Source organism: Echiichthys vipera, assembly GCF_963691815.1.
Source record: "Echiichthys vipera genome assembly, chromosome: 3".
Lineage (NCBI taxonomy): Eukaryota > Metazoa > Chordata > Actinopteri > Perciformes > Trachinidae > Echiichthys > Echiichthys vipera.
In genome coordinates this window covers 1354002-1381501 of record NC_139828.1, presented here as the reverse complement: position 1 = coordinate 1381501, position 27500 = coordinate 1354002, and the positions used below count along the sequence as shown (strand labels likewise).

At 48.1% G+C, this 27500-nt stretch overlaps 2 protein-coding genes and 1 long non-coding RNA gene across 3 annotated transcripts in view; 1 reads left to right on the top strand and 2 right to left on the bottom strand.

Annotated features, from left to right (window-relative positions):
* Positions 1-27500, top strand: part of LOC310966845 (inaD-like protein) — a gene marked incomplete at its 3' end in the record, with an annotated part of 108963 nt that overhangs the window by 65013 nt on the left and 16450 nt on the right. Inside the window, exons 25-27 of the mRNA XM_083940774.1 lie at positions 1-27; positions 206-265; positions 3589-3688. The exon at positions 1-27 is cut by the window's left edge and continues 84 nt beyond it. Coding sequence (XP_083796900.1) covers positions 1-27; positions 206-265; positions 3589-3688 — 187 coding nt within the window. The remainder of the gene's footprint in view (positions 28-205; positions 266-3588; positions 3689-27500) is intronic.
* LOC310945333 lies at positions 5747-8403 on the bottom strand. Its single transcript, XR_014593153.1, has 3 exons — positions 7700-8403; positions 7421-7601; positions 5747-7327 (listed from the first exon to the last, which is right to left on the bottom strand). It is a non-coding gene; the product is annotated as an uncharacterized lncRNA (long non-coding RNA).
* Positions 9453-14198, bottom strand: LOC310945329 (uncharacterized protein). Its single transcript, XM_083911387.1, has 2 exons — positions 14073-14198; positions 9453-12839 (listed from the first exon to the last, which is right to left on the bottom strand). The coding sequence occupies exon 2, from the start codon at positions 12642-12644 to the stop codon at positions 10365-10367; it is 2280 nt and encodes a 759-aa protein (XP_083767513.1). The 5' UTR covers positions 12645-12839; positions 14073-14198; the 3' UTR covers positions 9453-10364.

Genomic DNA, 27500 nt, shown 5'->3' with positions numbered 1-27500 from the left:
GTCCAGAGTCTGTCAGCGACTCCACGGGTACTAACACACACACACACACACACGCACATACACGCACGCACGCACGCACACACACACACACACACACTCACACACAGACACACACACACACGCACGCACACACACACACACACAAAGAAGGTACATTCTAAAGTCTCATGGTGTGTGTGTGTGTGTGTGTGTGTGTGTGTGTCAGCCTGTGTCTCTAACAGCTTCCAGCTCTAATAAGCAGAAATCCTCGAGGACCGAGTCTCCGGTAAGAACGAGCTTCAGCGTCTCTTTTTTAAATGTTGGACTTTTGATTTCAGCGTTTTTATGTTTTTAATTCTTTTTCATTTCCTGTTTTTGTTTTATGGATTCAGAACTTTGTCGATTCTTCTCTGTTCTTTGTTTTATGTCTTGTTATGTCTTGTCTTTGTTTTATGTCTTCCGGGGCGGAAGTAGCTCAGTCCATAGGTGACTTGGCTGGGAACCGTAGGGTCACTGGTTCAAGTCCCCGTGTGGACCATATATGGAGCGTGGACTGGTGGCTGGAGAGGTGCCAGTTCATCTCCTGGGCACTTCCGAGGTGCTGTTGAGCAAGGCACCGAACCCCCAACTGCTCGGGGCGCTGGTCACTGGCAGCCCCCTCGCTCTAACATCTCTCCACTAATTGCATGTATAGGCCCTGTTTGTGCATGTGTGTATTTCGGGTCTGTGTGTGTAACACGTATAATAATAAGAGTGAAAAAATCCAATTTCCCCGTGTGGGATTAATAAAGTAATTCTTCTTCTTCTTCTTCTTCTTCTTCTTCTTCTTCTTTTTATTGTTTTTATTGTTTTTATTGTGAAACTTAATCAAAGAACCTGAAACTTCTGATGAATCTGTTTAGCAAAAAGTTTCAGGCTGTTAAAAAGGAGCATAAACGTGTGTTAAAGTGTCCTCTAGGAGCATAAACGTGTGCTAAAGTGTCCTCTAGGAGCATAAACGTGTGCTAAAGTGTCCTCTAGGAGCATAAACGTGTGCTAAAGTGTCCTCTAGGAGCATAAACGTGTGTTAAAGTGTCCTCTAGGAGCATAAACGTGTGTTAAAGTGTCCTCTAGGAGCATAAACGTGTGTTAAAGTGTCCTCTAGGAGCATAAATGTGTGTTAAAGTGTCCTCGAGGAGCATTAACGTGTGCTAAAGTGTCCTCTAGGAGCATAAACGTGTGTTAAAGTGTCCTCTAGGAGCATAAACGTGTGTTAAAGTGTCCTCTAGGAGTATAAACGTGTGTTAAAGTGTCCTCTAGGAGCCTAAACGTGTGCTAAAGTGTCCTCTAGGAGCATAAACGTGTGCTAAAGTGTCCTCTAGGAGCATAAACGTGTGCTAAAGTGTCCTCTAGGAGCATAAACGTGTGCTAAAGTGTCCTCTAGGAGCATAAACGTGTGTTAAAGTGTCCTCTAGGAGCCTAAACGTGTGTTAAAGTGTCCTCTAGGAGCATAAACGTGTGTTAAAGTGTCCTCTAGGAGCATAAACGTGTGTTAAAGTGTCCTCTAGGAGCATAAACGTGTGCTAAAGTGTCCTCTAGGAGCATAAACGTGTGTTAAAGTGTCCTCTAGGAGCATAAACGTGTGTTAAAGTGTCCTCTAGGAGCATAAACGTGTGTTAAAGTGTCCTCTAGGAGTATAAACGTGTGTTAAAGTGTCCTCTAGGAGCATAAACGTGTGCTAAAGTGTCCTCTAGGAGCATAAACGTGTGCTAAAGTGTCCTCTAGGAGCATAAACGTGTGTTAAAGTGTCCTCTAGGAGCATAAACGTGTGCTAAAGTGTCCTCTAGGAGCATAAACGTGTGCTAAAGTGTCCTCTAGGAGCATAAACGTGTGCTAAAGTGTCCTCTAGGAGCATAAACGTGTGTTAAAGTGTCCTCTAGGAGCATAAACGTGTGCTAAAGTGTCCTCTAGGAGCATAAACGTGTGTTAAAGTGTCCTCTAGGAGCATAAACGTGTGCTAAAGTGGCCTCTAGGAGCATAAACGTGTGCTAAAGTGTCCTCTAGGAGCATAAACGTGTGTTAAAGTGTCCTCTAGGAGCATAAACGTGTGTTAAAGTGTCCTCTAGGAGCATAAACGTGTGCTAAAGTGTCCTCTAGGAGCATAAACGTGTGCTAAAGTGTCCTCTAGGAGCATAAACGTGTGTTAAAGTGTCCTCTAGGAGCATAAACGTGTGCTAAAGTGTCCTCTAGGAGCATAAACGTGTGCTAAAGTGTCCTCTAGGAGCATAAACGTGTGTTAAAGTGTCCTCTAGGAGCATAAACGTGTGCTAAAGTGGCCTCTAGGAGCATAAACGTGTGCTAAAGTGTCCTCTAGGAGCATAAACGTGTGTTAAAGTGTCCTCTAGGAGCATAAACGTGTGTTAAAGTGTCCTCTAGGAGCATAAACGTGTGCTAAAGTGTCCTCTAGGAGCATAAACGTGTGCTAAAGTGGCCTCTAGGAGCATAAACGTGTGCTAAAGTGGCCTCTAGGAGCATAAACGTGTGCTAAAGTGTCCTCTAGGAGCATAAACGTGTGCTAAAGTGTCCTCTAGGAGCATAAACGTGTGTTAAAGTGTCCTCTAGGAGCATAAACGTGTGTTAAAGTGTCCTCTAGGAGCATAAACGTGTGTTAAAGTGTCTTCTAGGAGCATAAACGTGTGTTAAAGTGTCCTCTAGGAGCATAAACGTGTGCTAAAGTGGCCTCTAGGAGCATAAACGTGTGCTAAAGTGTCCTCTAGGAGCATAAACGTGTGTTAAAGTGTCCTCTAGGAGCATAAACGTGTGTTAAAGTGTCCTCTAGGAGCATAAACGTGTGCTAAAGTGTCCTCTAGGAGCATAAACGTGTGTTAAAGTGTCCTCTAGGAGCATAAACGTGTGTTAAAGTGTCCTCTAGGAGTAACCTCAGAGTCCTGTAGTTCCCCTGGTTTGAAGGTTTTACTCCAGAATCCAAAACACAGGAACTCTGTGGAGGAAGATGTTTGTTTGTGTCTTTATCTTCACGGATGAACACAATGAAAACACTGCAGAGTCCTGCAGAGTCCTGCAGAGTCCTGCAGAGGGCAGCAGAGTCCTGCAGAGTCCTGCAGAGGGCAGCAGAGTCCAGCAGAGTCCTGCAGAGTCCTGCAGAGGGCATCAGAGTCCTGCAGAGGGCAGCAGAGGAGAGCACAGCCTCAGAAGAATACTGAACACTTTAACATTGGTGGTTAGCACTGTCACCTCACAGAGAGAGGGTTCCTGGTTTGAATCCCGGCTGAGGCCCTTCTGTGTGGAGTTTGCATGTTGTCCCCGTGTCTGCGTGGGTTTTCTCCGGGTTCTCCGGTTTCCTCCCACAGTCCAAAGACGTGCAGGTGTTCGGTTCATTGATGACTCTAAATCACCCGTAGGTGTGAATGGTTGTCTGTCTCTGTTCGTCTCTATGTGTCCTGTGATAGACTGGCGTCCTGTCCAGGGTGGACCCCGCCTCACGCCCCACATGTCAGCTGGGATCGGCTCCAGCCCCCCACGACCCCGACAGGGACAAGAGGCTGAAGATGAATGGATCTTCCACCAAACACATGTTATAAATATGTTTGTTTGTTTGTTTGTTTGCAGACTCCAGCTGCAGCCCCGCCCCCTCTGAGGCAGCCCCCGCCCTACAGACCCCCCACCCAATCAGAGCAGGAGCTGAGCTCTGACCTGGAGCAGGCCAAAGGTCAGTGACACTCTGTCTGATTCAGATATGATGCAATAAAACAAATCAAATGTGTTTCCTTCATTTATTTATGTACAGAAAGTGCACTAGGTTTTAAAAACGATACATTTCTCCATTAAACTATGAACTAAACTTTACCGTGAGGGTTGAAGTGCTCGCTCAGAAGGTCGGTAGAAGTAAAGACGCGTCCTTATTTGTTTATCTACGATATTTACCTTTGATGGCATCAGCGATCAGATGTTCCGCCCACACACGGACGAAGGAACTGAGACGTGGGTTCGGTCGTTCTTTAAAAAAAGGGCAGTAATGAGTTTCTCCGTGTTGCCGTGGTTTCAACAGAGGTGATGTTTTCTGCTCTGGTGTTTCACTGAACAACCGTCTCGTCCACGCGCTCAAACACGTTTCTTTGGTGTCGCCTGTTGTTTGAAGACGTTTGATTGAAAAACCCGAACATCAGAACCAACGTGTCCGGTTCAAACCCACAGAACTTCCACTCTGAACTCTCAGGAGCTCCTGGAGTTCACAGAGAGACGAGCGCGCTCACACATCATCCCTCACGAACGTGTGCTAAAGTGTCCTCTAGGAGCATAAACGTGTGCTAAAGTGTCCTCTAGGAGCATAAACGTGTGTTAAAGTGTCCTCTAGGAGCATAAACGTGTGCTAAAGTGTCCTCTAGGAGCATAAACGTGTGTTAAAGTGTCCTCTAGGAGCATAAACGTGTGTTAAAGTGTTCTCTAGGAGCATAAACGTGTGTTAAAGTGTCCTCTAGGAGCATAAACTTGTGTTAAAGTGTCCTCTAGGAGCATAAACTTGTGTTAAAGTGTCCTCTAGGAGCATAAACGTGTGCTAAAGTGTCCTCTAGGAGCATAAACGTGTGCTAAAGTGTCCTCTAGGAGCATAAACGTGTGTTAAAGTGTCCTCTAGGAGCATAAACGTGTGCTAAAGTGTCCTCTAGGAGTATAAACGTGTGCTAAAGTGTCCTCTAGGAGCATAAACGTGTGTTAAAGTGTCCTCTAGGAGCATAAACGTGTGCTAAAGTGTCCTCTAGGAGCATAAACGTGTGTTAAAGTGTCCTCTAGGAGCATAAACGTGTGTTAAAGTGTCCTCTAGGAGCATAAACTTGTGTTAAAGTGTCCTCTAGGAGCATAAACGTGTGCTAAAGTGTCCTCTAGGAGCATAAACGTGTGCTAAAGTGTCCTCTAGGAGCATAAACGTGTGTTAAAGTGTCCTCTAGGAGCATAAACGTGTGCTAAAGTGTCCTCTAGGAGTATAAACGTGTGCTAAAGTGTCCTCTAGGAGCATAAACGTGTGCTAAAGTGTCCTCTAGGAGTATAAACGTGTGCTAAAGTGTCCTCTAGGAGCATAAACGTGTGTTAAAGTGTTCTCTAGGAGCATAAACGTGTGTTAAAGTGTCCTCTAGGAGCATAAACGTGTGTTAAAGTGTCCTCTAGGAGCATAAACGTGTGTTAAAGTGTCCTCTAGGAGCATAAACGTGTGTTAAAGTGTCCTCTAGGAGCATAAACGTGTGTTAAAGTGTCCTCTAGGAGCATAAACGTGTGTTAAAGTGTCCTCTAGGAGCATAAACGTGTGTTAAAGTGTCCTCTAGGAGCATAAACGTGTGTTAAAGTGTCCTCTAGGAGCATAAACGTGTGCTAAAGTGTCCTCTAGGAGCATAAACGTGTGTTAAAGTGTCCTCTAGGAGCATAAACGTGTGCTAAAGTGTCCTCTAGGAGCATAAACGTGTGTTAAAGTGTCCTCTAGGAGCATAAACGTGTGCTAAAGTGTCCTCTAGGAGCATAAACGTGTGCTAAAGTGTCCTCTAGGAGCATAAACGTGTGTTAAAGTGTCCTCTAGGAGCATAAACGTGTGCTAAAGTGTCCTCTAGGAGCATAAACGTGTGTTAAAGTGTCCTCTAGGAGCATAAACGTGTGTTAAAGTGTCCTCTAGGAGCATAAACGTGTGCTAAAGTGTCACTGAAACAAACTGGAGTCACTTCCAAAGGTGGACGACGTCAAAGAAACCAGAAGAAACCAAAGTCGTGTTCGTTTTAAACTTTAATGGAATAAAAATCAGAAATGTTTCAAACAGCAAAACTAAACGGCCACAGTTCAAGTCCGCACGAGGCCGAAGCAAAAGCGTGGGCAGTGGTTTCTCTATAGGAAAGAAATGATCACAAGACACTAAACATCTCTCTCAGCGCCGCGTGCACACATGAGCGGGTCCAACGTTAGAGCCCCACACGTACAAGACTCCAGTGGAAACGTGTGCTGCTCTCTGAATCGATGGAGAACGAATTTAACAAATGTCCCTTAGAACTCTGTAGTCTGTGGCGTCCGTCACTCAGGAGGTGGAGGGAACGTCGCCCTTTAAACACAAGGTGGGGCGGTTCGATCCCCGGCTCTTCTGGTCCGCATGCCGACGTGTCCTTGAGCAAGACACTGAACCCAAAGAAGATGGTACTTAAGAAATGCAGTCAATTCAAAATGGCTTCCCAAGATGGTGGCAGTTTCTAAAAAATACATTTCCTTGTTGGGGTGAAGAACAGAAGCTGAAGGCCCTCTGGACTTGGGTCCCCTCCCTACACCCTCAGGTGCAGTCTGCGCCCCTGGCCCCCGCCCCATTAGAGGGAGACCCAGGACGTTGGTGGTGCTTGAGGGCATGGTTGAGGAGGAGGAGGTGGAGGAAGCATGGCGATGATGCAGGTCCTGGAACTGCTCAGGGACTGGACTTTGCACCCAGAGCCTTCCTCGTGGTCGTAGCAGGTCACTCCATCAACCACCATCCTTGCACCCTCAGGTGCAGTCTGTGCCGGTGGTCCCCGCCCCATCAGAGGTGGCACCCGGGCAGCTGGTGGTGGTTGAGGAGGGGTTTGAGTCAGTGTGGTGAGAACTAGCGGAGGAGGCATGGTGATGATGCAGGTCCTGGCCCTGCTCAGGGACCGGACTTTGCACCCAGGGCCTTCCTCGAGGTCGCAGCAGGTCACTCCACCAACCACCTTCTTGTCGAGGAGGTTTCTTAAAAATAAATTTCCTTGGTGGCTGCGTCAGGTAGAAAACAACAGAAGCTGATGGCCCTCTAGGGCCTCGGCACCCTTCTTAGACTCTCTCTTGCATTCTGCGCCAGTGGTCCCTGCCCCAACAGAGGTGGACCCCCAGCAGAGGTGGATCCCCTGCAGAGGTGGACCCCCAGCAGAGGTGGACCCACTGCAGAGGTGGACCCCCAGCAGAGGTGGACCCCCAGCAGAGGTGGACCCCCAGCAGAGGTGGACCCCCAGCAGAGGTGGACCTCCAGCAGAGGTGGGTGTTGAGGGCATGGTTTAGAAAGTGATGGGGGAGGTGTCTGAGTCCGTTTGATGAGGACTGGTGGAGGAGGAATGGCAAGGATGCAGGTCCTGGCTCTGCTCATGGACCGGACTTTGCACCCAGGGCCTTCCTAATGGTCGTAGCAGATCACTCCACCAACCACCTTCTTCAGGTCATTTCCATCAGGCGGGCTGGGTGGGAACAAAAGACGCTGGATGCATCCTGGACTTTGGCACCATCCTTGCACCCCCTGTTGCATTTTGTACCGCTGGTCCCCGCCCCATCAGAGGTGGCACCTGGGCAGCTGGTGGTGGTTGGGGAGGTGGTGGGGAGCCATCTGAGGAAAGGTGGACAGGACTTGATAAGGAGGCACAGAAAGCATACAGGTCCTTGCCCCACTCGTCGACTCGACCTTGCACTAAGGGCCTACCTCTGGATCGCAGCAGATCCCTCCACCCGCCCGTCTTTGGGCCTTTTCTATCGGGCGGGTTGGTCGAGGAAGTAACGGCGTTGTAAGGCGTTCGTTCTCCGTAGGTCAGGCTTGGTCTACAGCAGTCCGTCTGGTACCCATCCGGCTTTGGCAAAGGCACCGTCCTGCCCGGTATTACGACCTGAGAGATGAGAATATTGGTTTGAATCATTTAATCAAACACATAAAAAAGAACATTAACAGAAGAATATCAATGATGACAGGAAATGCATCCTTTACCTGGACGGTTGTACAGTTGCACGCGTGTGAGCCTCAGCAGACTTTGCTGAACAGGCAGTTTCTTGGCACTGACGGTCGCAGCTTAATCAGAGTGGAGCAGCTGCCCAAACTGGGTCAGGGCCGGCCGAGATGACCTGGTTCTGCGGGTCTCTGTAGGCCGGGCAGCGGTTCTACTCCTGGTTGAGACAAAGGCAGGGTCCCCTCTAACTTTATGTGAGACCCCTTGTTTCTTTTTTATGTTAAATTTGGTCCTTTGTCTGTTATTTTGTGAATTCTTCATTCAACAATTAGGAATCCAAGGCCCTTTTTTGTGGATTCTGGTCCCAATTTTCCTTTTGATGTTAAAGTTTGAGTCAAAACGTGGATTGTGGTTTGATTTATTCTCCTTGTGGAGCGCTGGGGACGTCATCGCTGGGGTCTCAACAACTCTGTTAGGTCCAGACACATCAGCAGTCCAGGAGAGTATATATATATTTATAAAGTTATTTTTGGGCCTTTTCATATTTATCAGAACAGCTGAAGAGTGACAGGAAACAGGAGAGAGAGGGGGGGGGGGGACATGCAGCAAAGGGCCGCGGGTCGGAGCCGAACCCGGGCCGCTGCGTCGAGGACTTTCCCTGCAGTCGTCCAAGAGAACATCATAATAATACATTCTCTTGGAATAATATATACAAACATTTATGAAATTATACAACAATAATAAAGACAACTGTTTTTTTAGTCCTGTTATTATTATGATTATTATGATGATTATTATTATGACCTGTTATAGAAAAGAATTGTTGTTCGCTAATTCCTCACCACATATCGAGCGCACAGGTAAAGCATCATGATCTCCACACAACTCTCTATTCTCCTCCGATACGTGTTTTTAGGGGGGGGGGGGTGTATCCACGGTTAGCATCCTGACAGCGCAGGTCAGACACTCAAGGTTAGCATGGAAAGGCGCTGAGCGTTAGCCGTAGCATGTGACGTGTATTTTAGTTTCTCATAATATTTTTAAATCACCTTGAGCTCCAAGAGAACAGCTGCAGAAGCCACTGAAAAGGGAGTGAAGAGCCGCATGAGGCCCGGGAGGCACACAAGAGCGGCCTGAGAGGCGTACGAGAGCGGCCCTAGAGCGGCCCGAGAGCGGCCCGAGAGCGTCCCGAGAGCCGCACGAGAGCCGCACGAGAGCCGCACGAGAGCCGCACGAGAGCCGCACGAGAGCTGCCCGAGAGCTGCCCGAGAGCCGCCCGAGAGCCGCCCGAGAGCCGCACGAGAGGTGCAGCGGCGAAGCGTTGTTGCGCCACGCTTAAAAAGGTGAATGTTTGTAAAAAACAGTGTGGGGAGAGACGAGCCGGCGGATGTTACGATGTGCTATGAGTTATCGATGTTCACATCCTGCAGAAGCAGTTCATGAAACCACAGAGGAGAGCGAGTCGTCGGAGGTTGTGTTTCCTAAAATGCGACGATAAGCACCGATAAAACGCTGTTCAGCCCGATAAGTGAGGGTGACATTGCTCGTTAGTGAGCGAGTACGTACGAGGCGACTGTGATGGTTTTTATCCACTGTGGATCCAGAACATGAGGGTGTTTTCACTGCAGTCCGTCTACGGAAGGAACCGCTGTCAGCGTCACGACTTTATCGCCCCGAGCAGCCGAAAGTAAGTCAATAACACACAATAATAGTCAGGAACGTAGTCACCGCGCAACTCAGCAGCCTTTACTGCTGGATCAGGGTTTGAACACCAGCCGGCTCAGACGTGCTGGGGAAACGTTAATACGGGACAGGAACTTGGAAACAAACAAATCAATTGTTTCCTGTTTGAAAATTGAGAGTTCACTTAAGATGGTGACAGAGAAAAGCATTTGCTCTTTCTCTTTAGACACAATAAACTCAGTGAAACGTCATTTAAGACATTTCTGAATCCGCTCTTTTGATTTGCAGAATTCGATTTTAGGGTAAAACTTCGGCAGAAGAGTGAAAAGTTCTGATGAAGGCTGTGAAACGTGAACAAACTTAAACAATTATCACACTAAAGCAAGGTTTGTCTTAAAGGTTGAATGTGTAGAATGAGCCGAACAGCTCCATCTAGTGTCTGAAGATCGCGGTCGCAACAACAAAAAAGAAGTCCAGCAGTCGGGTTGCCAGGTCTGTTGCCGAGTGTGTGAGTGAGGAATCAAACAACGAGTCATTTGGACTCATCAGTATTTAACGTTTGCCAACTGAAGTCTGTGCGATCGATCAGCTCTCAACTCTAAATGATTCATGTTTCTGTAGCAACAACAGTCAACTCTGGCAACCAGCAACGCCCAACGCTATTGGCTGCTACCATGGCAACACAACGAGACAGGAAGTCATCGTCAAACTGGTCAAAAAGTTTTTTAAATACTAATTCAGTTCAATTTTTTTATGGAAAAGCGAAACTTTGATTCTGTTCCCTCAAAACGCCGCGTGGGGGTGAAAAACAGCTTTAAATAACGATTCTACAAATTCAACCTTTAAAGCGTTTTGTAAGTAAAGTAATAAAGAATAAAATTATGTAAAATCACGTTGTTTAAGATAAAAAAACCCTGATTGAGATTCACTGAAGTCCCATCGCTACTAACAACACGTCTGAACCTTTAGCCGCAGTCTGGCGAGACTTCACGCCTGACTGTTGCGAGTCGGGACTCCCCCCTCCTACTTTACGGCCCTGTGCATAGCCACCATTTGTGCGGGTGTGTCCCAGTCGCTCCTGGCATTTCTACCTATCCAGTCTTCTACTCGTCTGACCGCCCGCTGGGCTTCCCGGTTTCTTCTGGATCTGTGTGAGTTTGGGAAGATTTGCTCGATCCCGACTGTTTTTAAGAACTCGACCACGTGTTGATTGTTGAAAGCCGCCGTGTTCTCCACAGTCAGGCTCAGGATCCCTGGGTATTGGATAACGGCCTGGGCTAGCTTGTCTGAAACCGTTAGCCCGGTGGCTTCCCAGAGTGGAAACACAACTTTCTCCTGGGATCCGTTGTCGGAAACCAGCAGAAAGTATTCATTCCCGCGCTGTGTTTGTGTGCACAAGGGCCCTGCGATGGAGGCACTGAAGTGTGGGGACGGCGCCGTGCGTCTGACTCTGCCTGGGTACACTGGACCGGGGCCGTTGGTGTAACTTTCGGCTTTTATCCATTTTATCTTCATCCCTCTGCTTGTTTCTGCTATAATACCCCAAACTTCTGCATGAGTCATGTTGTTTCTCCGTGGGTCTCCGGGTTCTCTTTGCTCCCGTGGCGTGAGTCCCTCGGTTCCCGCCCTGTAGCAGACGTCACTCTCCGTCACCACAGCGAGCTTGTTAATGCATCTTTTTTGACAAAACAGGAGAGCTTCTAGAACCGCGGTGGCCTCTGCTGCGTCGGCTGAGCCCTCCACTCTCCCATTGTCCTTCGCGATGATCCTTTTGAATTGTTTGATCTCGTAAGCCCATTTGGCGCCTTCCCCGTCTTCCCCCCGTTTGCTTCCGTGAGTGAACACATGATATTTAGGCTCAAAGTCGGGTTGGGTGGGTTTCTTTGGTAGTTCTGGGATCTTCTGGCAATCCGTTTTGAAAACGATCTGCCTGTCCGTGAGGACCGAGTCCCACTTTGCCCAACTGTTGGCTAATGCTTTGGAGTCTACCAAGTCGTGCTTGGAGGCCGAGTCCAGCCCTGGGAATGGTGTGTAGATGCAGATGGACTGGGTTTGAGCGAGCTCCCGGAGGGGCCTGCACAAATGGAAGATCCCTGTGAGGATCTTTTCCTGTGGGTTATATTTTAACTCTTGGGGCTTAAAGGTACATGATAAGAGGAGGCAGGGCTTTTGTGATCCTTCGTTTTTACACGTTAGGGAGATCCCGTCTTCCTCTAAGTCTGTTTCCACAAACAGGGGTTTGTCTTTGTCCCGTCCTTCCAACTCTGCTGCGTGGATCAGAGCTTCCTTAAGTCGTTTCCATTGGGGGATGTGCTGCATTATCACTGACCAAGGTTTACGCTTTAGTTTGTGTAGGGGGGCTGCTAACTGTGAGAAGCCTCTCACGTGGTGAGCGATGAACTGTCCTTTCCCCAGAAACCTCGCCAAGTCCTCTGCGTTCCTCGGGGGCCTCGTCGCGTTTATTTCCTCTCTGTACTCCGGGGCGACCGTTCGTCCCGCTAACGTTATTCTAAAACCGAGGAATTTTAACTCATGGACCGCGAGTTCGCATTTGTTGAGGTCTATTTTGAATCCGGCCCGGTTGAGTCGCTTCATCACTTCCTGCAGTAGATCAAGGTGTTCTCGCTCGCCGTCGTGTGTGAAGTAGACGCTCCCCAGGTAAACAGTCACCTGGAGGTCTTTCAGCACTTTTTCCACGATCGACTGAAACACATGGTTGGAATTTTTGAATCCCATTGGGAGGCGCCTGCAACCGTACGACTGTCTTTTCCACGTGAAGGCTGTTTTCTGGGTGGACAGGGGGCAGATGGGGACTGACCAGAAACCGTTGGCCAGGTGTACGGAGGACTTCCATCTTTTGATCTCTAAGTTCATGATTGTGCGTGAGGCGTTGAGCGGGGATCTGGAGTCCGAGCAGGTCCTCTCATTTAGAGCTCTCAGATCGTGGACCAGTGTCCCGGTTCCGTCAGGGTTCTCCTTCCCCAGAATTGGACTGTTAGTGGTGGCGTTTTTGAGTTTCTCTATCACCCCTAGTTCTTCCAGTTCTTCAATTATTCTTCCCAATTCTCCCAAACATCGTCTGTCGAGGGGTGTTTGATCTACTCTTCTGTGCTCAGTGGCTTTGATGGTGTACGTGTGTTCGGCGTCTACAAGCCCGCAGTCGTTCCTGAACATGGAGCATTTCGCCTGGCTGAGGATTTCCGATAGCCTGTCTTTGTTTTTGGTCTTTGCTTTGGTCAGAATCGTTTCTTTTATTCCCTCTAAGTCGATCTCATTCATCCAGTGAGCAAATGGAGCTGCCATCGCGCCTCTTTGGATGCAACTATTTAGTCTTTTCTTTGGAATTCAATTCAATGAATTTGAGGACTTTAGTTTTGTCTTCTGAAAGAACCTTTCCTGGGTTCGTTGAAGGACTTACACAAGTGTGAATACCTTAATCGTACCGCAGCACCGGTGGACGCCAGCACCCTTTAGTGGTGTGTGTGTGTGGAGGAGACTCTGAAATATAAGAAAACATTCAATTGAAATATATATATAATGACATCCACATGCTACAAAATAAAGAAAATCAACCTCAAAATAAATCTGAATGAAATCCGTTTTACCTTTCCCGTATTATGTTTTAAAAGACTATTATTCAGCCTGCTGCATAATCACGCATTAACCAGCTAATTACTCAAGTATTTACGGTGCATTATTCGATATTTTTGGGTATTTGATCTCATCAGCATATCAATATCTGAAGAAACTAAAGACATTGAACAACTAAAGTAAAGAAAAGAGGAAACTGAAGCTGCGACTGTCACTCAGCACGACTGTGGCCTCGAAACTTAATGCTGCATTCATTTTAAGTTTTGTAATAAACAACAACGACATCATAATCCCTCATAAAGCTTTGGCAAGATTACGTCGTACTAATGGTTCAAAAACACTGATTTGTGGCTTCAAACAGGAAGAGAAGTGCAGATTTTAGGCCCTGTTGAAACTAAAATGGACGACAATCAACCGACTTCAGCAGCATCAGTGAAGTCAACACATGTGATGGCTGTGGCTAACTGTCTCCAGTAGCAGCTAACAGTCTCATGTAGTAGCTAACAGTCTCCTGTAGTGGCTAACAGTCTCATGTAGTAGCTAACAGTCTCCTGTAGTAGCTAACTGTCTCCTGTAGCAGCTAACAGTCTCCTGTAGCAGCTAACAGTCTCCTGTAGTAGCTAACAGTCTCCTGTAGTAGCTAACAGTCTCCTGTAGTAGCTAACAGTCTCCTGTAGTGGCTAACAGTCTCCTGTGGTAGCTTACAGTCTCCTGTAGTAGCTAACAGTCTCCTGTAGTAGCTAACAGTCTCCTGTAGTAGCTAACAGTCTCCTGTAGTAGCTAACAATCTCCTGTAGTGGCTAACAGTCTCCTGTAGTAGCTAACAGTCTCCTGATGTAACTAACAGTCTCTTGTAGTAGCTAACAGTCTCCTGTAGTAGCTAACAGTCTCCTGTAGTGGCTAACAATCTCCTGTAGTGGCTAACAGTCTCCTGTAGTAGCTAACAGTCTCCTGTAGTAGCTAACAGTCTCCTGTAGTGGCTAACAGTCTCCTGTAGTAGCTAACAGTCTCCTGTAGTGATATTAATATGTTTTATGAAAGCCGTCTCCAGTCCTGACGCCTCTGATGATAACCTCCGACCTCTGGGGAAAGGGAGGCTAACACTGTGAGGTGAGTTATTGGAGTAACACGAGGCCGTACCTCAGCGTGCTGGAGGACGCCGCGGGTCCAAAACAGAAGAGAAGAGACGTCCGTGTTTTCGGTTCGATATTCTTCAGCCTCCAAAAGCGAAGGAAAACATTAATAATCTGAACTTCTGCTGCTGAGAGACGACCGCTGAGCGACGGGAAGGCGAAACAGAAAGGAGCGTCCTCGCTGGGTTACTTCCCCTTTCACACAGTGGAGCTGGAGGGGAAGTGCGGATGTCCCATATATGGTCAAACGCATGACATCATCATCACATGAGTAGGATGTGATGAGCGCGGACGACCTTCAAGTGTCAGGCGTCCAATCATGAAAGACCCTGAGAGTGGGAACTTTAGGTTTCACTGTTTTCTGTCTCAGCAGAGTCAACTGTGTGTGTGTGTGTGTGTGTGTGTGTGTGTGTGTGTGTGTGTGTGTGTGTGTGTGTGTGTGTGTGTGTGTGTGTGTGTGTGTGTGTGTGTGTGTGTGTGTGTGTGTGTGTGTGTGTGTGTGTGTGTGTGTGTGTGTGTGTGTGTGTGTGTGTGTGTGTGTGTGTGTGTGTGTGTGTGTGTGTGTGTGTGTTCGTTCGTTCAGTGGTCTCCTATAAAATAACAGTCACTGACTCTGCAGTTACCGTCAGATTTTCCTCTCTGGACGAACTCTGAAGTTCTTTAAGGTTTATACGGCGCCACCAACGAAGAAGGTCCCTGGTTTACAGTGTGCAGTCTCCTGTAGCAGCTAACAGTCTCCTGTAGTAGCTAACAGTCTCCTGTAGCAGCTAACGGTCTCCTGTAGCAGCTAACGGTCTCCTGTAGTAGCTAACGGTCTCCTGTAGTAGCTAACAGTCTCCTGTAGCGGCTAACAGTCTCCTGTAGCAGCTAACAGTCCCCTGTAGTAGCTAACAGTCTCCTGTAGCAGCTAACAGTATCCTGTAGCGGCTAACAGTCTCCTGTAGTGGCTAACAGTCTCCTGTAGTGGCTAACAGTCTCCTGTAGTGGCTAACAGTCTCCTGTAGCGGCTAACAGTCTCCTGTAGCGGCTAACAGTCTCTTGTAGTGGCTAACAGTCTCCTGTAGTGGCTAACAGTCTCCTGTAGCGGCTAACAGTCTCCTGTAGCGGCTAACAGTCTCCTGTAGTAGCTCACGGTCTCCTGTAGTAGCTCACGGTCTCCTGTAGTAGCTAACGGTCTCCTGTAGTGGCTAACGGTCTCCTGTAGCGGCTAACGGTCTCCTGTAGCGGCTAACGGTCTCCTGTAGTGGCTAACAGTCTCCTGTAGCGGCTAACAGTCTCCTGTAGCAGCTAACAGTCTCCTGTAGTAGCTAACAGTCTCCTGTAGTGGCTAACAGTCTCCTGTAGTAGCTAACAGTCTCCTGTAGTAGCTAACAGTCTCCTGTAGTAGCTAACAGTCTCCTGTAGCAGCTAACAGTCTCCTGTAGCGGCTAACAGTCTCCTGTAGTAGCTAACAGTCTCCTGTAGTGGCTAACAGTCTCCTGTAGCGGCTAACAGTCTCCTGTAGTAGCTAACAGTCTCCTGTAGTGGCTAACAGTCTCCTGTAGTGGCTAACAGTCTCTTGTAGTGGCGAACAGTCTCCTGCAGTAGCTAACAGTCTCCTGTAGTAGCTAACAATCTCCTGTAGTAGCTAACAATCTCCTGTAGTAGCTAACAGTATCCTGTAGTAGCTAACAGTCTCCTGTAGTAGCTAACAGTCTCCTGTAGCGGCTAACAGTATCCTGTAGCGGCTAACAGTCTCCTGTAGTGGCTAACAGTCTCCTGTAGCAGCTAACAGTCTCCTGTAGTAGCTAACAGTCTCCTGTAGCAGCTAACAGTCTCCTGTAGTAGCTAACAGTCTCCTGTAGCGGCTAACAGTCTCTTGTAGTGGCTAACAGTCTCCTGTAGTGGCTAACAGTCTCCTGTAGCGGCTAACAGTCTCCTGTAGCGGCTAATAGTCTCCTGTAGCAGCTAACAGTCTCCTGTAGCAGCTAACAGTCTCCTGTAGTAGCTAACAGTCTCCTGTAGCGGCTAACAGTCTCTTGTAGTGGCTAACAGTCTCCTGTAGTGGCTAACAGTCTCCTGTAGCGGCTAACAGTCTCCTGTAGCGGCTAACAGTCTCCTGTAGCGGCTAACAGTCTCCTGTAGCGGCTAACAGTCAGGCTTCCAATCATGAAAAACCCAGGAAGTGGAAACTGTAGTTTGTGCTCAGTTTTCGGTCTCGTTTAGATGAAGTTGAGGTTGTTGTGACTCGTGAACGCACGCCGCGGCGTCGGCTCAGTGCTCTCCTGCCAAATAACAGTCGCTGACTCTGCAGTTAGCGCCACTATAACAAAGTAAACCTCCACCTTTTCGCTCTTTTACAGCCAGAGTTCTCCAGTAAAGTCGTCTAAACCATTAAACGACAATGAATCAGATGAAAATGTGGAGAAATGAACAACGTGAACCAAATATGCAGCTTTCCCCGACGTTAGCATGAAGCTAGCTGGACGTAGCAGTGTGTGTGAACCTGTCTGTTGTTGTCGTTTCAGATCACGTTCCTGCTGGAACATGTTGGACTGTGGAGGTTCTTTTGCTTTGTATTTTATTTATCGGTATTGAGTGTTGACGTCGGCGCAGTCGGCCAGAGGGTGTTAGCAAACATCTGCTCCAGATCAAATGTTTACAGAGGAAATAAATCAAGAGAGAAGTTTAGGCTCATTTTCTCATTGACTTCTATTCAAACACTTCTTTTTATCTTCTTATCTCACTTCATCGAAGCAGAGCGTCCGTTTACTTCAGGGTTCTGTACGTTTCTGGAGTCTCTCATTGTCTGTAAAGTGTCGGTTCAGTTCACTTCAGACGTGTCTCCGAGGGTCTACGAGTGTCTACAAGTGTCTCCGAGTGTCTCCGAGGGTCTCCGAGTGTCTCCGAGGGTCTACGAGTGTCTCCGAGGGTCTACGAGTGTCTCAGAGTGTCTAAAAGGGTCTCCGAGGGTCCCAGAGTGTCTACGAGTGTCTCAGAGGGTCTAAGAGGGTCTCCGAGGGTCTCCGAGGGTCCCAGAGGGTGTCCAAGTGTCAGAGTGTCTTCTAGTGTCTCCAGGGGTCTCTGAGGGTCTCTGAGGGTCTCTGAGGGTCTCTGAGGGTCTCCGGGGGTCTCAGAGGGTCTACGGGGGTCTCCGGGGGTCTCGGGGGTCTTGTTGGATCTTGTTGTGTGTTCTTGTGTTGTAGCGGCTCTCAGTGTGTTAACGTGTGTGTTTCTGTCTTTGCAGGCCTTGTTTGAACCGGCAGTCCCGTCCTGTCCCCGTTACAGCACCGAGTGGACGATCGTCTTTATTTACTCTCACTCACTCGCCTCCCTCCGGTCTCTCTCTCTCTCAGGTCTCTCTCTCTCCCTGGTCTTTCTCTCTCAGGTCTCTCTCCCAGGTCTCTCTCTCTCCGGTCTCTCTCTCCGGTCTCTCTCTCAGGTCTCTCTCTCCCAGGTCTCTCTATCCGGTCTTTCTCTCTCCCTGGTCTTTCTCTCTCAGGTCTCTCTCCCAGGTCTCTCTCTCTCCGGTCTCTCTCTCCGGTCTCTCTCTCTGGTCTCTCTCTCTCAGGTCTCTCTCCCAGGTCTCTCTATCCGGTCTTTCTCTCTCTCTCTCTCTCTCTCTCTCTCAGGTCTCTCTCTCAGGTCTCTCTCTCCCAGGTCTCTCTATCCGGTCTTTCTCTCTCTCCGGTCTTTCTCTTTTTGGTTTTTGGGTTTTCTTCTCGCTGTCTCTTGCCTTCTTCGGGTCTGGTCCGGTCTGGTCTGGTCTCGTCTGGTCTGGTCTGGTTTGGTTTGGTCTGGTTTGGTTTGGTCTGGTCTGGTATGGTCCGGTCTGGTCTGGTCTGGTCTGGGTGCGTTTGGTTGCAGGCCGACTGACGGGGCTTTGTTTTGATTTTCCTGGCTGCTGGTTGGAGGGTTTAGCCGTTTGTGGGCGGGGCTTCTTGGTTTCTGGGGTTTTCCGAGCGGCTGCTTTTGATCCTGATCCTGGTCCTGATCCTGGTCCTGATCCTGGTCCTGATCCTGGTCCTGATCCTGATCCTGGTCCTGATCCTGGTCCTGATCCTGGTCCTGATCCCGATCCTGATCCTGGTCTTGATCCTGATCCTGGTCCTGGTCCTGGTCCTGATCCCGATCCTGATCCTGGTCCTGGTCCTGATCCTGATCCTGATCATGGTCCTGGTCCTGATCCCGATCCTGATCCTGGTCTTGATCCTGATCCTGGTCCTGGTCCTGGTCTTGATCCTGGTCCTGATCCCGATCCTGATCCTGGTCTTGATCCTGATCCTGGTCCTGGTCTTGATCCTGGTCCTGGTCCTGGTCCTGATCCTGATCCTGGTCCTTTATGATTTTAAAATGTGACGCTGATGATTCTGTCGTCGTCTCTCGGACAGATCACAATCTTGACTCTTCGTGTTTGATGCGTTTTTAATTTCTTCATAAAATCAAAACAAAAGTCTTCAAGAATCAGGAGCTCAAGTTTTAAAGATCAGAGCTGAAAATGTTTAAAATGATAAATATGAAAAATATGATGAATGTGTTTCTGTGTTTGACGTGAGAAAAGTGCTGAATATGCAAAAGCTTCTGTAACAAACACAGATGTTCTGACTGCATCTGTTTCCTGTTTCTGAAATAAATAATTAAATAAATAAATGATTATTGGTTATTATTAATATTTATCAGCACAAAAAGATGCAAAATGAGTAAAAATAGATTCAAAACCACCACAAAAAGATGCAAAATGACTAAAAATAGATGCAAAACCACCACAAAAAGATGCAAAATGACTAAAAATAGATGCAAAACCACCACAAAAAGATGCAAAATGACTAAAAATAGATGCAAAACCACCACAAAATGATGCAAAATGACTAAAAATAGATGCAAAACCAGCACAAAAAGATGCAAAATGACTAAAAATAGATGCCTTTTAGGTCCTGTGCCACACACACACACACACAAACACACGCACACACACACACACACACACACACACCCTCCTCTGATTGGTCGTCAGAAGATTGGGACAAACGTCGTAATATTTCAGAGAGCGACATCGAGCCGGTCAGAAAGACGGAGGAACACCTTCTGGTTCGCGTGTCGGAGTTTCCCGAACTATTGAACGTTGCGTTAAAGTCGTTTCAGGATCTGAGGGAAACGTAAAGATGGAAGTTCATCGGCATCACAGCAGGTTTGAGAAGTTAGCTAACGTTTGCTTCAATGCTAACGTTGATTTAGCCGTTTACTGGGTCTCTGCGCCCGAACTGGTCATGTGACGGCCCCTTAAGGCGTGATTAAGTCTTGGAGGTTGGTGGGTGCTTGAGGTTCCAGGTACGTCAGCGGCGAACGATATCTCGTCAGGTTGTGAGCATCGTAAAAACCCTCTCATCTTGAACCCTTAAGAACACAAACCAAACACCAGAGCGGGGTCCACATCCCGTCTCCAACCAGGTCTTGGTCCGGTAGGAGAAGGTCTCCGGATCCTTGAATCCTCGATGGTCAGTCCTTTAGAAGCTTCCAGACGTAACTGAGGAGGTTTAAGGTTCATGAGGAGGGTCCAGAAGAACTCTCTGTCGTTCTCTGGACACACGAGGAGTCAAACAGGGAAATAGAGGTCTTTAAGGAGGGGAAGGAGGTTCCAGACGTCCCTGAGAAGGATCTAGAACAAATCACAATAGTCTGTAAATAGGTTGAGTGGAGTGTGCTTGTTCAGGAGTTCTTGGGGGTGTTGCAGAGACCTTCAAGAACCCAAGGGTCCTTTAGGAGTCCATGGAAACTCAAGGACCACCTCTGTGTTGTTGTGCGGGATGAAAATCTTCTAAATGTTCTAGAAGGGTTGAAGGAGGTCTTGAAGAATCCTTCATGACGAGGGTTCTTGATGAGTACCTGTAGCTCTTTAAGGAAGTTCAAGAGCAACTGAAAATGCTGAAGGTCCAGAGTTTCTTGACCCTGGAGTCCAATGAGACTCTCTCATTATCCACAAGGAGGTTCCAGAAATCTGTTAGAAGGATCTAGAAGAAATTGCAAGTAGATTATGTTCGGGGCGTTCTTGTTCAGGAGTTGTTGGGGGTGTTGCGGCGACCTTCAAGAACCCCAGAATCCTTCAGGAGTCCATGGAAACTCAAGGACCACCTGTGTGTTGTTGTGCGGGATGATAATGTTCTAAAGGTTCTAGAAGGGTTGATGGAGGTCTTGAGAAATCCTTGATGACGTCGGTTCTTGATGAGTACCTGCAGCCTTTAAGGAAGTTCAAAGGAAAGGAAATCAAGGAAATTGCAAACAGATTATGTTCGGGGCGTTCTTAATGGCTGTTAGAGGTTCTTGGGGGTGTTGCGGCGACCTTCAAGAACCCCAGAATCCTTCAGGAGTCCATGGAAACTCAAGGACCACCTCTGTGTGTTGTTGTGCAGGATGATGATATTCTAAATGTTCTAGAAGGGTTGAAGGAGGTCTTGTAGAAGGATTCTGGGGTTCTTGAAGGTCTCTGCAACACCCCCAAGAACTCCTAAACAAGCACACCCCACTCAACCTATTTACAGACATTTGCAATTTCTTCTAGATCCTTCTAAGGGATTTCTGGAACCTCCTTGTGGATAATGAGAGAGTCTCATTGGACTCCAGGGTCAAGAAACTCTGGACCTTCAGCATTTTCAGTTGCTCTTGAACTTCCTTAAAGAGCTGCAGGTACTCATCAAGAACCCACGTCATCAAGGATTCCTCAAGACCTCCATCAACCCTTCTAGAACATTTAGAATATCATCATCCTGCACAACAACACAGAGGTGGTCCTTGAGTTTCCATGGACTCCTGAAGGACCCTGGGGTTCTTGAAGGTCTCCGCAACACCCCCACCTCTTGAACTTCCTTAAAGGGCTGCAGGTACTTAGAAATTGCAAGTAGATTATGTTCGGGGCGTTCTTGTTCAGGAGTTCTTGGGGTGTTACAGAGACCTTCAAGAACCCAAGAATCCTTCAGGAGTCCATGGAAACTCAAGGACCACCTCTGTGTTGTTGTGTGGGATGATAATCTTCTAAAGGTTCTAGAAGGGTTGAAGGAGGTCTTGAGGAATCCTTGTTGATGACGTCGGTTGTTCTTGATGAGTACCTGTCCGGGGCCGCAGGGGGGGGTTCCCATCATGGGGTCTGATCCTGAACCCCATCATGGGGTCTGACCCTGAACCCCATCATGGGGTCTGATCCTGAACCCCATCACGGGGTCTGATCCTGAACCCCATCATGGGGTCTGATCCTGAACCCCATCACGGGGTCTGACCCTGAACCCCATCATGGGGTCTGATCCTGAACCCCATCACGGGGTCTGATCCTGAACCCCAGCACCGGGGGTCTGATCCTGAACCCCATCATGGGGTCTGATCCTGAACGCCATCATGCGGTCTGACCCTGAACCCCATCATGGGGTCTGATCCTGAACGCCATCATGCGGTCTGACCCTGAACCCCATCATGGGGTCTGATCCTGAACCCCATCATGGGGTCTGATCCTGAACCCCAGCACCGGGGGTCTGACCCTGAACCCCAGCACCGGGGGTCTGACCCTGAACCTCAGCATGGGGTCTGATCCTGAACCCCAGCACCGGGGGTCTGACCCTGAACCCCAGCACCGGGGGTCTGATCCTGAACCCCATCACCGGGGTCTGATCCTGAACCCCATCATGGGGTCTGACCCTGAACCACATCATGGGGTCTGATCCTGAACCCCATCACTGGGGGTCTGATCCTGAACCCCATCATGGGGTCTGATCCTGAACCCCATCATGGGGTCTGATCCTGAACCCCATCATGGGGTCTGACCCTGAACCCCATCATGGGGTCTGATCCTTTATTCACTCACACAGAAAAACACTGAAATGCTCCTTTAATGTCACCGAGGGTGTTGATTTACGGGTCTTTACGAGGCAGTGATGAGGGGAGGGAGGAAGGGGGGGGGGGGAGAGGGGGAGAGAGAGAGAGGGGGGGGGGAGAGAGAGAGAGAGAGAGAGAGAGAGAGAGGGGGGAGAGAGAGGGAGGCAGCATCAGCAGCAGGAGGAGAGCGAGAGTAATCGAGGTTGGAGTGTAAACCGGAGCTGCTCGTCGCTCGCTGCCTCAGTATCAAAGCAGCCGGCACACACACACACACACACACACACACACACGCGTATACACACACACACACACACACACACACACACACATGCGTATACACACACACACACACACTCGCTCAGCGCCACATGTGGATTTACCTCGGTGTGTGAAGACTGAAGCATGGACGATGTTTCCGCCGGGTTAGTACGCTCTCTTAGTGTGTGTGTGTGTGTGTGTGTGTGTGTGTGTGTGTGTGTGTGTGTGTGTGTGTGTGTGTGTGTGTGTGTGTGTGTGTGTGTGTGTGTGTGTGTGTGTGTGTGTGTGTGTGTGTGTGTGTGTGTGTGTGTGTGTGTGTGTGTGTGTGTGTGTGTGTGTGTGTGTGTGTGTGTGTGTGGTGTCCTCCATGTTTCTGTCAATATATAGAGTCCAGGTAGAGGTCACCTTAAACCTGTCTGCACACACACACACACACACACACACACACACACACACACACACACACACAGAAACAGGTTGGTACACACACGTTATTATGCTGCAGTATGTGTGTGTGTGTGTGTGTGTGTGTGTGTGTGTGTGTGTGTAGCTGGTGATGACTAGCGCAGATAGACTTGTGTGCTCCTGCATCACTCTGTCACACACACACACACACACACACACACACACACACACACACACACACACACACACACACACACACACACACACTAACTTCTTTATATTGATTTTTATTTAAATGTCGTGAATCAGCGATATTTTATGGATTATGACGTTTTATTTATCGCTGTGAGACGATACGTGACCGTTAAGTTCAGACCACTAAAGGAGACGGTTAAGTTTAGTCTCTAAAGGAGACGGTTAAGTTTAGACACTAAAGGAGACGGTTAAGTTTAGACACTAAAGGAGACGGTTAAGTTTAGACGACTAAAGGAGACGGTTAAGTTTAGTCTCTAAAGGAGACGGTTAAGTTTAGACACTAAAGGAGACGGTTAAGTTTAGTCTCTAAAGGAGACGGTTAAGTTTAGACACTAAAGGAGACGGTTAAGTTTAGTCACTAAAGGAGACGGTTAAGTTTAGTCACTAAAGGTGACGGTTAAGTTTAGACACTAATGGAGACGGTTAAGTTTAGACACTAAAGGAGACGGTTAAGTTTAGACACTAAAGGAGACGGTTAAGTTTAGTCTCTAAAGGAGACGGTTAAGTTTAGTCTCTAAAGGAGACGGTTAAGTTTAGACTACTAAAGGAGACGGTTAAGTTTAGTCACTAAAGGAGACGGTTAAGTTTAGTCTCTAAAGGAGACGGTTAAGTTTAGACTACTAAAGGAGACGGTTAAGTTTAGTCACTAAAGGAGACGGTTAAGTTTAGTCACTAAAGGAGACGGTTAAGTTTAGTCACTAAAGGAGACGGTTAAGTTTAGTCTCTAAAGGAGACGGTTAAGTTTAGACACTAAAGGAGACGGTTAAGTTTAGTCTCTAAAGGAGACGGTTAAGTTTAGTCACTAAAGGAGACGGTTAAGTTTAGTCACTAAAGGAGACGGTTAAGTTTAGTCACTAAAGGAGACGGTTAAGTTTAGACACTAAAGGAGACGGTTAAGTTTAGTCACTAAAGGAGACGGTTAAGTTTAGTCACTAAAGGAGACGGTTAAGTTTAGTCACTAAAGGTGACGGTTAAGTTTAGTCTCTAAAGGAGACGGTTAAGTTTAGACACTAAAGGAGACGGTTAAGTTTAGTCTCTAAAGGAGACGGTTAAGTTTAGTCTCTAAAGGAGACGGTTAAGTTTAGACTCTCTAAAGGAGACGGTTAAGTTTAGTCACTAAAGGAGACGGTTAAGTTTAGTCTCTAAAGGAGACGGTTAAGTTTAGTCTCTAAAGGAGACGGTTAAGTTTAGTCACTAAAGGAGACGGTTAAGTTTAGTCACTAAAGGAGACGGTTAAGTTTAGACGACTAAAGGAGACGGTTAAGTTTAGTCTCTAAAGGAGACGGTTAAGTTTAGTCTCTAAAGGAGACGGTTAAGTTTAGACTCTAAAGGAGACGGTTAAGTTTAGTCACTAAAGGAGACGGTTAAGTTTAGTCTCTAAAGGAGACGGTTAAGTTTAGTCACTAAAGGAGACGGTTAAGTTTAGTCTCTAAAGGAGACGGTTAAGTTTAGTCTCTAAAGGAGACGGTTAAGTTTAGTCTCTAAAGGAGACGGTTAAGTTTAGTCTCTAAAGGAGACGGTTAAGTTTAGACTCTAAAGGAGACGGTTAAGTTTAGTCACTAAAGGAGACGGTTAAGTTTAGTCTCTAAAGGAGACGGTTAAGTTTAGTCTCTAAAGGAGACGGTTAAGTTTAGTCTCTAAAGGAGACGGTTAAGTTTAGTCACTAAAGGAGACGGTTAAGTTTAGTCTCTAAAGGAGACGGTTAAGTTTAGTCACTAAAGGAGACGGTTAAGTTTAGTCTCTAAAGGAGACGGTTAAGTTTAGTCTCTAAAGGAGACGGTTAAGTTTAGTCTCTAAAGGAGACGGTTAAGTTTAGTCTCTAAAGGAGACGGTTAAGTTTAGTCTCTAAAGGAGACGGTTAAGTTTAGTCTCTAAAGGAGACGGTTAAGTTTAGACACTAAAGGAGACGGTTAAGTTTAGTCTCTAAAGGAGACGGTTAAGTTTAGATCTTGGTTCTGCTGCTTTAACTTTCTCTTCATCATGGTTTCCTGCCGTACTGTTTTGTAAAAATAGTCACCATAATAACCATGGTAACCATAGTAACCATAGTAACAGTGGGGGCCCTGCACCCCTGCACCCCTGTGGCCCTGCACCCCTGGGGCCCTGCACACCTGCACCCCTGCACCCCTGGGGGCCCTGGGGCCCCGGGCCAGCCTGTGCATCAGTCCGCCTCTGTGTTCTGAGTGCAGAGTCGTCCTGTGTCTGTTTTCAGTCATTAAGCTTCAGATTTGAATCTTTTTGCATCACATCATTGTTATTATGGACGCTCGTGCACGTGCGCACGCTCGTGCTCGTACACGTGCGCACGCTCGTGCTCGTACACGTGCGCACGCTCGTGCTCGTACACGTGCGCACGCTCGTGCTCGTACACGTGCAAACGTGCTTTACTAAAGCCCACCTCTCCCAAACGGGCCGTGGACGGCAAGCGTGCCGCTCCTAGACGTGGTACGGTTGCACTCACACTGGTCAAAGGAACCAGACTTTAGCCGTGACACGTGCTGGGGCACGGGACGGAGGAACAGTGGGAGGGGGCCTTAGTGTTTGGTTTGAGTTCAAATAAACACCAGCGCGGATTCCTCTGTGTTCCTCTGCTGCCTCTCGTCTGTTGAGTCTAACTGGACCAGAGGAGTGTGTGTGTGTGTGTGTGTGTGTGTGTGTGTGTGTGTGTGTGTGTGTGTGTGTGTGTGTGTGTGTGTGTGTGTGTGTGTGTGTGTGTGTGTGTGTGTGTGTGTGTGTGTGTGTGTGTGTGTGTGTGTGTGTGTGTGTGTGTGTGTGTGTGTGTGTGTGTGTGTGTGTGTGTGTGTGTGCGCTGTTGCATTGCGGTGACCTCCAGGATTCACTGCAGCACTGATGGAGGAGAACAGCTGCTCTCTTCTTCTCTCTTTAGTTCACTTCAGTATTTCCTCACAAACGTAAACACAGTTTCCTGTTTCCTGTTTCCTGTCCGTCAGTGGCTCAGTTTCCTGTTTCCTGTCCGTTACAGGCTCAGTTTCCTGTTTCCTGTCCATCAGTGGCGCAGTTTCCTGTCCGTCACAGGCTCAGTTTCCTGTCCGTCAGTGTCTCAGTTTCCTGTTTCCTGTCCGTCAGTGGCTCAGTTTCCTGTCCGTCACAGGCTCAGTTTCCTGTCCGTCAGTGTCTCAGTTTCCTGTTTCCTGTCCGTCAGTGGCTCAGTTTCCTGTTTCCTGTCCGTCACAGGCTCAGTTTCCTGTCCGTCACAGGCTCAGTTTCCTGTTTCCTGTCCATCAGTGGCTCAGTTTCCTGTCCGTCACAGGCTCAGTTTCCTGTCCGTCAGTGTCTCAGTTTCCTGTTTCCTGTCAGTCAGTGGCTCAGTTTCCTGTTTCCTGTCCGTCACAGGCTCAGTTTCCTGTCCGTCACAGGCTCAGTTTCCTGTTTCCTGTCCGTCAGTGGCTCAGTTTCCTGTTTCCTGTCCGTCAGTGGCTCAGTTTCCTGTTTCCTGTCCGTCACAGGCTCAGTTTCCTGTCCGTCACTGGCTCAGTTTCCTGTTTCCTGTCCGTCACAGGCTCAGTTTCCTGTCCGTCACTGGCTCAGTTTCCTGTTTCCTGTCCGTCAGTGGCTCAGTTTCCTGTTTCCTGTCCGTCACAGGCTCAGTTTCCTATTTCCTGTCCGTCACCGGCTCAGTTTCCTGTTTCCTGTCCGTCAGTGGCTCAGTTTCCTGTTTCCTGTTTGTCACTGGCTCAGTTTCCTGTCAGTGGTTCCTATCCTTTGTATACACACACACACACACACACGCACACACACACACACACACACACACACACGCTGATTTACTGTGACAGGTCACCTTGCTAAGAGCAGCTAAACACACACACAGATACGTGTGTGCGCGTGTGCGTGTGTGTGTGTGTTCTTGTGCGTGTGCGTGTGTGCGTGTGCGTGCGTGCGTGTGTGTGTGTGTGTGTGTGTCGTAGTATTTTCAGAGTAAAGTCGTCGTATTTTGAGACCTGTTGGTTTAACACCATGTTTTTTTATTCCCGTCTTTATATTCGAAAATAAAGGACCTCACACACACACACACACACACACACACACACACACACACACACACACAGACACACACACAGACACACACACACACACACACACACACACACACACACACACACAGACACACACACACACACACACACACACACACACACACACACACACACAGACACACAGACACACACACAGACACACACACACACACACACACACACACACACACACACACACACACACAGACACACACACACACACACAGACACACACACACACCTTCAGCGTTTCTGCCTTCTTGTCCAAACGAGCGTCTCATTTAGTTTCTCATTAGCTCTGTGGCTCAGAGCAGCACATTCAGAAATACATTAGTTTGTCTCGGTGCTCGTTCTTTGGCTGTGACGTACGAGACGGCAGCGACCGGGGGATCGAACCCCCACAAGACGGCAGCGACCGGGGGATCGAACCCCCACAAGACGGCAGCCGAAACACTTGTGAATCTGACGTGACTGAAATTAACGAGAGAATGAAACGAACGTTGGTGTGAATCAGGTGTGTTTCAGTCGTTAGCCAGCTGCGTCAGGGTCTGTGTAGCCGTCACACTCCCCCGGGGGTCGTTAGCGAGCTGCAGTCAGCGTCCAGTAAGACCGGACGTGATTGGCTGGCATCATGTTGCTATAAA

Excerpts from the sequence above, each read along its gene's own strand:
- LOC310945329 (XM_083911387.1), bottom strand. The coding sequence starts at position 12,644 with ATGGCAGCTCCATTTGCTCACTGGATGAATGAGATCGACTTAGAGGGA.